This window comes from Fringilla coelebs (assembly GCF_963513975.1).
Source record: "Fringilla coelebs genome assembly, chromosome: Z".
NCBI lineage: Eukaryota > Metazoa > Chordata > Aves > Passeriformes > Fringillidae > Fringilla > Fringilla coelebs.
This window is the reverse complement of record NC_140031.1, coordinates 22,270,877-22,283,287: the sequence shown is the minus strand read 5'-3', so window position 1 is coordinate 22,283,287 and position 12,411 is coordinate 22,270,877. Positions and strand designations below refer to the sequence as shown.

The window sequence follows — 12,411 nt, the reverse complement described above, 5'->3', positions numbered from 1 at the left end:
TATAATCTCTTATTTGCTTTGTTAATGTTTGCAATTATTAAAAATAAGGAAACTAAATCACTGAGTGCGTTTGCTTTTTTTGTCCCTTTGGCAACAAGGCATGTAACCATTTCCATTTTCTACCCCTTGTATTTTTGCACTCTTTTAGGCAAATGAAAGCTCACACCACACATTGCACCCCAGCTTGCCAAGTCGTGGTCAAACGCTCCTCCTACTCTCATACTGAAGCAGTGCTGCCATGCTTCTGTCCTGAAGAAGAAATTAAGTATACCAAAAAAAAAAGAGGAAATATATTTCAGGAACTTGAACGGGTATGTGGTGTAGTTGCATTTTACTGTCTGAGAACTCAGCCTGCAATATTAATTCAATTTTCTTTCTTCAGTATCACTCTGTAGCAGTAGATAACGGGCTGTTATTGACACCCCACCTACTGGACAAAAAAAATGCACCACAGAACTGTATGTAAAAAACTGCCCATTTGTTTACAAAATAATAACCTGCAGCCTTTCAGGACTAATGTATCTTTATCTTGATTATGAACAAAACATCTTGTTTTCCCCAGTACAGCTAGACTGTCAGTGTTTGAACAAGGGGGACAACAAGAGATTAAAATAAATACTCTTAGAAAAAAAAAGTGCAGTTGATCCATGAAAAAAGTCAACTTGTAAAAGTGGAAAATACTTTTCATATCAAGTGTAAAAGTTAGAAAATATTTTTATTTATATATGTCTTTTTAAAAGTATATTATTGAGAACCAGCACATATGAGTGAGAGTGGTCTGACCACAAAATCTGTCTAGTGCTTTAAGAAAGAGAACTGTACTTACCACATTCAAAAATTTGTCTTAATTCCACTGCACTGCTTGAGCCTTGTGCTCCATACAAAGTCGAGTACTCCAGACCTTCAAAACAAAATTGATAGGACACATTCAGGACAATATTAATATTTTGGTGACTGTTGCCCTGATACAACATATTTCTGTTTTGTTCAATAAGTACTTACAGTATAAACTAGCAACATTTTTTCACCTAACACACTACAGAATGTGATTTTTTTTTAAGGCTGTAAAACACCTCTTTGTGCACTAAAGCTGCTGTGTCTGCAGAAAGAGAGGGCCAAAAAAGATCTGAGATGCCAGTAGTCCCACATATTCTGTAGAACTGTCTACTGGCCAACTGTAAAAGGCCAGGACTAGGAAACAGATTCACACTGGTGTCAGAGAAAATATCTGTATATATCACATAATATGTCTAATAATTCACCTAAATTGCTAGAAAAGACATCAGTAAAATGCTTTCACATTAAAGATATTGTTTGCAACTTTCCTACATCAGTGAAAATAGAGAAAACACAAGGAAAGAGGCCATATGCAGCAATGCAGAGCACTGACGATTTAACACTATCAGTGGTGTCTCCTGAAAGCAGCAGCTCCTTATGCACACTTGTCTTAAATACTGGCCCTCCACGTTGGCATCAGCAAGCTTCTACTCTTTCAGGAAAGGCTTACACTCTTTTAAAGTGCCAGAGGAGTATGTCAGAACACATGTACCCAAGGACAGCAGTCTGATTCTCGTCAGAATACCACTTTTGCTCTTGTGCCCCAACTTAAGGCCCCTAAATGAGCAGGACTCAGAGAGCTGCTCCTTACCTCACCAGCACTATGAAAGACACATCAGAGAAGATGCCAGGAAGATACAAATAGGGCAAAAGAAGTATGACTTCATAAAAGAAAGAGGAAAGCCTCAAAAGAATGGAGAGGCATCAACACAGGAAAGCAGGTGAGGGGGAAAAAAAGAATAAAATGAACGCTATCTAGCAAACTATAGAGCATCAATAAAGAATTGACTCCTGAAGAATAAAACCAGTTCTTGACACCTTTTCATATTTTATTATTTTCTTTTTTCTCCTGCTTTGGGGCAAAACATTACTTTTTTCCCTGTGCCACCAGCTCAATGTAATGCTGGCATTTACATAATCAGCTAAAGGTGCTTACTCGTTAGAAAAAACAAAACAATACCAAACCCTTCTCCTTTACTTTCCAATAATACTTACATTAATTATTAAATGCCATTTGAGGTAAGCTTTGGTTTTGCTCCTACAGTCCAAATACTTCTAATGAGCAAAAACCAGCGCAACAAACCTTAAAGGAGATTATTTTGGATGTTAAGTAATGCAATGCATTATCAGCTCTAGAAAAAGGACATGCCACCTCTGGATCCAGTTCTGGATCCAGTTCTGCAGTCTTGCTTCACATAAGCAACAGAACACTTCCGTAGATCATTCTTCAGCCTACCTTTCTTTTCAATTGTCTCTACTATCTTGACAAGAATTGGTGGAGCAACATCAGGAGGTGTGAACTGCTCTGTAAGGTCTGGAAGTGAAAAAGCTGTAAAAAGAAGAGAAGAAAAATAAGCCAAGCTGCAGATGAATGCAATTACTTTTATGAAAATCATGACATGTAATGCAACTAGTTAATTTTTAATCACAGAACAACTTGTCAGGGCTGTATGAGAAAACTCCGTACTTAATAAAAAAATGGAATAAAATGACAATTGCATTTTTTGTAGCATTTTCTTTCAGGGACCTCAGTTCTAGATTCACTTACCATATTGTTGAGGAGAAGAAAACACAATAAAAGTTTGCAGTCTATGGATGTGCAGAAATATGATGCAAGTAAGGAAAGAAAAAGTCTTTCTGTCTGAGATATTTATATACACTGTGCACCAAGTGAAGGAGCTATTAAACACAAAACTCTCTGTGAGTGCCTGAACCCCTGGGTAAAACAAAATTAAAAAGGCCTGAAACAGCAGTAGATACAAGTATTTCACGCTCATACACAAGCTCAGTAATTTCTGTGCATTTCAATTTTCAAGCATTATACTATTAACAGTATAGTTTACTTGAAGCAAGGATTTTCCTTTCTACATGGACTGGTTAGGAATAAATATCAGTATAATAGGAAAGGGACACTTTGCAGATTCAAACAAAACTGCACACAGGTTTTATACAAAGTCAGTTTTCATGCAATCTGGTTTCTTAATGGAGAGAACATACTCTCAAAAGTATGTTCTGGTTCTGTGAGGAAAGATCTATCTCTAAATACACAATTTTTCTCAAAAGAATAATTCAAAAAATTTAGAGTCTTCCTGTTTAACACTTGGAAACAAAAATGTTTACATAAAGATATTAAACTACTGCCAGAACCATCTGGCATAGTTTGATGGATTATGATCGATAAAAAAAAATTAATGATTGAAGCAAAAATTGCCATTTGACTAAGCAATGGTGATCTCTGCTCAATTAAACTCACCATGGACAGAGAGCAATTCTTGAACACACATATGCAAAGGTGTCTGTAAGGATACGTATAAATACATACGTGCACACCCTCTGCCCCTATTTTCAGAAGACTGAGACAAAATGATGATGATAACTATGTAGAAGGAGAAAAAAACCCAGAATATTATGAACAGAGAGTTTTTAAAGAAAAACTTTGAGATGATAACCACAACAACAACAAAAAAATCAACTGAGAAAGAATATATATCAACTGAGAAAGAGAGAGCAGACAGTTTTGGCTGGTAATTCACCCTATTTTGAATTACATAACTTCATAAAAATGCAAACAATTTTGCTGTGGTTTAACCCCAGCCAGCAACCAAGTCCCACAGAACTGCTCAGGCACTCTCTTCTGGTGGGATAGGGGTGAGAATCAGAAGAGTAAAAGTGAGAAAATTAGTGGATTGAGGTTTAGATAGTTTAATAGGGAAAGCAAAAGCCACATACAAAAGCAAAGGAAACCAAAGTATTAATTCAGTACTTCCCATGGGCACACAGATGTTCAGCCATCTCCAGGAGAGCAGGGTTTCATCACTGGGTAATGGTGACTTGGGAAGACAAACACCATCACTTTGAGCATCTCCCACTTTCTTATTCTTCCCCCAGATTTACTGCTTAGCACGGTGCTCTGTGGTATGGAATGTCTCTGTGTCATTTGTGGACAGCTGTTATGGCTGTACTGCCTCTCAACTTCTTGTGCACTCCCTGTCTCCTCACTTGTGAGGTGGGGTCTGAAGCAGAAAAGGCCTTTACACTGTATAAACCCCACTCAGCAATAATTAAAACATCCCTGTGCTTTTAGCACTGTTTCCAGCATTAATCTGAAATGCAGCCCAATGATAGCTACTATTAAGAAAATTACTTCTACCCCAGTCAAAACCAGCATAAATTTAAAACACAGTAGGACAGCAAGGAAGGCACAGAAGTTTGGAAGTGTAGAGAGATGAGGAGTGAAATGAAAGACAATAGTAATAATGGAAGTGAAGCATACTGGCAAAAAGAAGGAAAATTATGGTATCATAATGACGGAAATACTTTCCTAACCCATTCATAACTGAGGGTATTAGAAAAACATCTGTTAGTTGTAACAGTTTAACTTAGGAGGCCTGCAAGATAACTATGCAGGAGTTTCAAAGGAGCTGCCTATGCAGATCTCTGCCCTGCTGATGCTTTTTAATGACTTGAGGAAAATAAGAATAATTCCCACAGATCCAAGGAACTCTTAATACCTGATCCATACTCTGCAAGGACTAGTAACATGCCTACATGCTACTGTCATTGTAAGTCCTGGAGCAAAAAAAGAAAAACCTAAAACTAGGCTCACATAATGGAACAAAAGACAGCAGACAGCGCTGTAATTAAGGATCATCTCCACAGCTCTTTAGAAGATAGGTTCTTTCCTAAGTGGCACCTTTGTGAGCTGAAAAAGGCCAATGAGTAGACATAATAAACTCCAAAATTCTGTCAGACAGTTGACTTCGTATAACATTCCAATTAAAAACTAAATTCAATGCAAGCAGTTTTTATAGGTGTATTAATGCAGAACAAGCTACTCAGGGAGCAAATGAACTTTTCAACTCTTTCCATCTTCAAATCACTTTCAGATTCCATTTGGAACATCTCTTTTATATCTGCTTCATAAACACAAGATGGGCTCAAATGGAAAATGCTGCACTCTAACTAGCCTCTGCTGAGGCATACTGAAATACAGACCAACAGATTTGCAATATTCAAATACTCTTTTCAACCCTAAACTATGTATCTATCTTATGATATAGACAAATCTATTGAAATAATAAACAAAAGATTAGAGTAGTATCAAAGGGTATGCCATGAAAATTCTCAGATTGTGAGATACTGATAGACTCAAGAGAATGTTAAGGGCTTAAAATGGATCCCTTACATGGTAGCAGAGGAAGAATAGGTTTTAAGAACAGAGTTTACATATTTTTACCTATGAAACTAACTTTCAGGTCCCTGAGGGAGCTAGTTACATTTAATTCCTCCCTCTTTCATAACAGCAACAAAATTGCATCATCTCTGAACAAAGATTAATTTCCTAATTCCAGATGGAGGCAGCATACAGCCACAGTCAGCAGCCTAAACTGAAACAGAGGAAAGAAACAAAGAAGGATAAATAGAGACAGAAGATGGATGTCAAAACTGACAGACAGTTGGACCTCATTAAGTGACAGCTTGGCAGTTCAGGGATGGCCTGTCTAGGCTACTGCGCAGCACAGGGCTTTCTTCCATTAACCAAATTGTGCCTTGAAATGATGGCAAGACATCAACAAATACCTATCAACAAGGTCTATTTGGAAAAATAATGCTAATTTCCACTGATGTAGACTTTCTACACAAGGAATGGAGTCCAAGGAAAGCAAAGAGGAGAACCCAGCATCAGGGAAAGAAGCCCCTTGCAAGATGAAGACAAGACAATTCAGAAAACAGTTTGTCTCTGTAGACTTTACCTAAACTATCTAAGCAGAGAGGGCTTCTTCCTGCAGTGTTTTTGATGCTCCATGCTTTTCATCTTAACTTTAAGCAGAACTTTACCTTAAAACGAGGTTTGTATCATAATCTGTTACAAATATCTTTGTTGCAGAGTATTCATCAATCAGTAATATTCTTACTTATTGAAAGCATTTTGGAAGCTATGGATTTCCCTTTATATTTACACAAAATCTGTAATATGTCTATAAAACATGTGTATGCAAACAAAATGCCACATTGCTTAAAATGAAAAGTTTCTAAAACTTTTCTGCTAGCCTAAAATATGCATTTTAGAAGTTCAGAGGATTTCTGATGTCTCTTCCTCTATTTATCCCATTCCTTTCCAAAACTGGAAACTTATATAGCCAAAGACATTGCTGAACTTTTAGATATGACTAACTTAGAGAGACTTCAAGTGAATGACAATCCCTTCCATAAATACATAGTATGTAAAATACTTGTGCATTTGACTGAAAACTCAGGATATTCATCTCTCTTTTAAGCTCTACAGCAAAAAGACACAAACAACAGAGAGACACACAATGGCAGGTCCAAAACCTGCAGTTATCAGCAACTCCAAAATTACAGAAGAAAACATCTAAGTCACATAGTTACAATGCTCAGCAATGTAGAAGAAAAACACTCACTTCATCAGCATGTTGAAGACGGCATGAACAAATTAAAATAATTTACCCTCCCACCTGTTCTAGGATTTCCTACTCACTGTGTCACCTTCAATATAATTAATGCATAACATCATACTGACTTTTGCTTCAAATTTCCCAACTTTTGCACAAAATAGAAAATTAAGTTTGTTTAAAGGCAAAAGACTTCACAAGATACATGTAGTCAGGAAAAAAATCTCAAAAACTTAACAGTACTCAAAGAATTGAAGCCACTTTTTTACATTTATAAAGAAGACAGCCCAATTTGGGAACAATGTGCTTCAGTTTCAAAATGCTGAGGGGAAATCTGAGCAGCTAAACTAAGAAAACTGCACCTAATTTTTGGAAAAATAAATTTGTTTTACTCCAAGAGCCAGAATAAAATTTATGATTAAAGAAGGCCTGATTCTAGATTATGTGTACCAGGAGAAAACCCAGCATGCATGTTAAGATTTACAGTGGGAAAGGAAGACTTTTTAGATAGGTCAGTTTTAGTAAAAGACAACTGGAAAAAACCTCACATGCAGCCTGCATTTAGTACCTGATTTCAAACTAGTCCTTTTCTTTGAAGAATGCTGTAGGGCAGCAAAGATGTTTGAAGAGCCAAATCCACTCTAAAGGATTCGAGCAAATTTGTAGATGCCTTTGCTAAAATCCTGTATCAGTTTTTCATTAAAAGCAAGATTTTTCTCCAAATGCCTCTGTTTTGTTCTTTTTTTTTTTTTCTTTATCCCAGGGTCTCCAAAACATATTGGTTCTCAAAACTGTCTTCTTTCTAGGTCCAGTAGTGGGTCTCCGGACAGTAAGGAAGCTTCTGATGACACTTGATAAAAGCTGTGTTTTCCACTAGGTCTATTTTTACCTTGCCACAGTGAGCATCAATGAGATGAACCACAAATCAAGGATTCTCTCCAATCTGCAAACTCCTCCTTCTCCCTGTTACAGACAGGACTGAACAGCTCTAAGGCAATGGCAATGTGTGGGAGATGACAGCATACTTTACATTCAAGGGTTGGCAGCACAGCTACAAAGTGCAAGATGAAACCAGCACACAGCTGCACCTTTTGGAAGGGTTCTCAGTAAAAAGATATAGAGTTAGTACCTGGCAATGACAAGTGGAAATTTAAAGCTGCAATTTGGCTTCAGATGATTCTGAGACATATCTTTCATTACCACTAGAAGAAGAATGAAATTTAAAAACCTATATAATAAAATCCCTTAAAATGTACAGTACGTACTAAGAAAGGGAGTTTAATTTCTAAATAATTACAGGAACTATATACTAACTCTACTTGAATTTAAATTTGATTAATTTTAATTTTAATTACTCCATGAATGTTCTTATTTTTCCAGAAATTGCATTAAAGTTTGTGCACATATTTTGCGCTTTTGATGACAACACAGAGAGCTCAGGTCTTAAGATGATCATAATACTTATGGTGCATGCAGACATACTCTTTATGTATGGGTACAACTGTATCCACTAACAGGATGATTTTCTATAGCTTTACACAGGTCCCTTGTTTGGAAGTCATGCGACAACTCCAGACATGAAACATTTTACCAGTACTTAAATCAGCTATATTAAAGATAAGCACATTAATTAATGCAGAAGAAGAAATGCAAAGGTAAGGATCATGATCAAGCAAGTTGTGATAATGCTCCAACCAGATAAGCCAACAAACTGTAAAGAAATGATGGCTGCTCAAGCACCTAAAATACTTATGCCAGCGGCACCACCAGTATAATGCATTACCAGCTGGACAGTGGGGGGTTTCCTACATAGTTCAACACCCATGCTTGCTATTGAAAATTCTGGGAAACACAGGAGCTTACTTTCTTGATTGAAATACTATTATTTCAGCAGTTAAGTACTCTACTAGGTATGGGAAATGGAATTCAAACAATGTGCCACTATTATTATCCATCTTCCTCAAAACAGAATCTGGATTTCAATAAGGATCCATAAGGTCTGAATTCAACAGCTTATCAGTACACAATGTTGAATTCCAGTGAAGAAGCATTCGAAATGAGGGCAGTTTGGCAGTTCTGCAGGCCTTTCTGCAGGCAGTGGTATGTATTGAGCTATCCCATGTACTCCTCCAGGGTGCTGGCTGCTAGTGACTCCCACATCAGAGACAGCAGAGCTTGAGGAGATTGTGCTGAGAACACACCAAAAGCCATGCCTGTGGAGACACAAGTTCAGACCCTGGAAAAGAGGAAAGCACTAGGAGGTACATCATCACACAGATGATGGCACAACCTGAAGCTTCTCCTGTCTGTGTGGTGGCAGCTGGTACAGATGCTGAGCCTCAGCCATCACAGCCCACTCATCACCTGCTGGATTAAGGTGGAAAAGAAAAGGCCATATGAGCTTCACAATACATCTGAGTGAAAGGATCCTTACTGACAAAAAAACTCTTTACTCATAGTGAAAGGAATTCTGTGATCCACTAAATGTTTTTTGCAGTCTAAAAAAGTAGTGAAACTGCAAAAAGTTTCAGTACAACAGTATGAAAGGCTAAAAAGACCCCTAAACTCTAACTCTGGAGAAATTTTCCATAGAAATCTGTGCTTTGGGTTCAGTGTCAGACCAACACAAAAGATAAGCCTGATATTAATAAAATAACAAAGAGCAACTCACCCTGAGATTTGAAAAGCTCAACCTTGCCTTGACATTTGCATTTTCAGATAACCTAATTGTATTTACTAAAAGAACAATGTTCAGAACTGCCCAACTGCTATTAGTAAAAGGTTTTCACTAGGCAAAGATGAAAGACAAAGAGGTGAGAGTGATAAGAAAGTCAGTGTTACTGTGTGTCTCAAATAAATCAAAGACTGCAACAGATAGCAAATTCAGCTGTAACTGTTGGTAGAGAATACTTCTCAGCTCTCAGCTCCGACTGAGGTAATTTCATTTGGCTACAGTTAAATGCTACTAGAGGGTGAAAGCACCATTTAAAGTGTCAGGAGGAAGAGCTGTCCAGGGCTCAACCACTTTCTCCAGTACTGGATTCATTAGAAAGATTTTAAAACACAAACACCATTCATGGGAAAACATGAAAGAGACTTAAGCATCCATGAATTTGACGCATCGTTACAAGCAGCTTGATAAATCTGCCAACTATTACTTGTCTCTTACTTTTGTGAGATGTCATCAGTCAGGCAGGATGCAGACTCAGAATATCACAGAAGCCTTGGCAGTAGAGAAGACTAGATTCAGGAGAACTGAAGTGAGGTGAAGAGTATTGCAGCACTAGAAAAAGAAATGGTCATGCCCACCAACACTATGAGCCTTTGAGCTCAGAAGAAGTCCATTTGTTATGGAGGCAAAAAATGTCTGAGACTCAGGATTTATTGTGATATGAATGACCCCAGAGCTATGAAAAGAAATATGGAAAATTATTTCTGCTGGTGACTTTAAATTACTGGGGTACAACCTCAAAGCAGAAAATATTATCACTTTATAATCCTTGAATATTATGGACCCAGGACAGTCTGCTTCTTCCACTGGCTAACAGTTGTTGGGTATGAACTGGAGGACAAAGTGGTAACTTGATTTACATGTTTCCTGTTAACAGAACACTGAAGATTTTAGCCAGGAAATACAGATCTGTACTGAGAAAACAGTTTATTACATCAGCTGTCATTCCTCTTTTTACTCTGTCGTCAATGATGGAACATCTGAATAAAGCCTTTCAAGGTCATCAATGGCAATATTTAACCCTAATGGCAAAACAGTATTCTGGCAATACACTTTCAGACTTCAAATATGTTTGTAAAGCATTCATAGTTCTGCTGTGATCCTACATCAGTAACACCGAGTAACAACAACTTATCCAAGGGGCTTATTCCAAAAGGATGACAAACAGCAGCTCTCACAAGCACGATCTACTGACTCGTCAGCCCCTGTTTACTGCCCAAAACAAAGCCAACATCTCCAGATTCCTCTGTGTAAGGTAGGTACTAACAATAAAACCTATACAGTTGAAAAAGGGACCTCAAACCCATTTTTATAGAAAAATGTACAAAACTTGCCATTGTGACACTTAACAGAATAAGGTTTTTCAGAAGGGCAAACACACGTATATTAAGATTGGGCCATTAATAGTCCAACCCACTAAATCTAAAAGAGTCAGAATAAAAACTGAATGTTACTTCATTTTATCCTAATTGCACATAGTATCTCAAAAAGACAAAATTACCTGCATAAATCAATGTTGTAACTGAGACCTTCTTTGCCTAGATGCTTCCCAAGGTTATCAGCACACATGCAACCAATGTAGTTGATAAAGTATCATGTGCATGGTGACTATGCAGGGAATTTTGGGGGCCAGGAGAACTAATCCCTCTCTTCATCCCAGTTTATGAAGCTGTGCCAGCTGCACTCTCAGGGCTAAAAAGAACAAGGGCTACTATGTGAAAAGGGGTGAAAAAGCCCTGGTAAATACAGATTAGTACAAGAAAATAATTTGTAAAGAATAGATGGCAGGACTAGGCAGAAAAAAGCTCTGATTAGATATTGAAAGTCTTACTCAATAAGATACCAATTCTCTGAAAGAAATCTAGGGTCTTTACCCTTCTCTGTCACAAAAATGAATACTTGTTCTAGAGTTCCTGCATTAATCAACTAAGAATTCCTCTAAGACAAAGCAAAATGAAAGTAGGGAAAAAAAGAACAAAGAAATTGTGCCCGGCTTGAGGAAAGTTTAGTTGCAGAGATAAGCAGAAAAACAAAACCACAAAGCAACATAGTATAGAGAACTATATTTCTTTATAACAGTTTAATACTTTCAATAGTGGCTGATAATCATGTTTCACACTTATTAATTTAATATTTCATAAAGCCCTGTTTCTATCATCAGTTGAAAGGGAAGTGATAATGTCTGTACTGGGAAGAAACTCTGTACATAATATTCTATCAGATTAAATCTCAATAACTTTATGAATTATGAGCTGTCAGACATTTTTCTCATCTGCTACAGAACATACTTCTTAGAAATAGAAGCTATAATTAAGACAACAGATGTTCTTTGTTGGCTTCATCTGAAGCATGAATAATTTTTTAAAAGCAGCCTATAGTTAAGACAGTATTCTGCCTCCCTCTATGGGTGAGCTTTTGCAATACTCTTTTTCCAAACAGAATCGAATTTAATGGCTGCAACTATTTACAACTATTATTAGCATGATTAGAAAACATGAGCAGTACTGAAGAAAAAAAGTCATTAACTAAGTAAAATGTGCTGGCATGAAGTACACTGCATAATGCCATACATAATGCATAGTTTTGCAAAAGAAATTACCTCCCCCAAAAAGCAAGGAAGAGGTGGGAGAACCACCTGCTTATTCAACTCTTTTTTCAAGGATCCATGAGATAAACAGAAAGAAAAAAATAAGAAATAAGCAAGAACATAGTAAAGGATGTCTTTCTGCTTCTAAGCAGAGGGGTACTCAAAAAGCTGAGGAGGATAGAGTGTGGGTCAGGATAGACTTAGCTGGAGCTGAAACCCAAGCAGGCTAGCACTGGAACTTTGACACTGCTGGCTTCCAGGAGAGGAACATCTCACCTTCCTCAAGTGGTTTGGAGCATTGGCACAGCTTGAGGCTTCTCATGCTTTTCTCAGGCGTGGCAGACTAGCAAATAATTCTTTCTTACCCTTCACTCTCAGGGATCAACCTAAGCCCTGTGTGACATGCAGAAACACAGCAGTAATAGTGTTCTCACATTCCCTACGACCATCACTTTAAATGGAAGGACAGGTTAACGTCTCTAAATAGAACAAGCCAGCATGGATTTCAGTGCATGATTCTAATGACAGAGAAAAAAAAAATATTTTAATAAGCTAACACCTGTTTTTCATGTCTTGTTGACATTTGCAGGTTCCCTGCCAGCAGTTTTCAGTCAGAGATACCA

The 12,411-nt window shown here is 37.4% G+C and overlaps 1 protein-coding gene across 1 annotated transcript in view; it reads right to left on the bottom strand.

Annotated features, from left to right (window-relative positions):
• Positions 1-12,411, bottom strand: part of PIK3R1 (phosphoinositide-3-kinase regulatory subunit 1) — a 60,408-nt gene that overhangs the window by 24,495 nt on the left and 23,502 nt on the right. Inside the window, exons 3-4 of the mRNA XM_084224523.1 lie at positions 2,294-2,386; positions 827-901 (exon numbers count right to left, since the gene is read on the bottom strand). Of these exons, the coding sequence (XP_084080649.1) occupies positions 827-901; positions 2,294-2,386 (168 nt within the window). The remainder of the gene's footprint in view (positions 1-826; positions 902-2,293; positions 2,387-12,411) is intronic.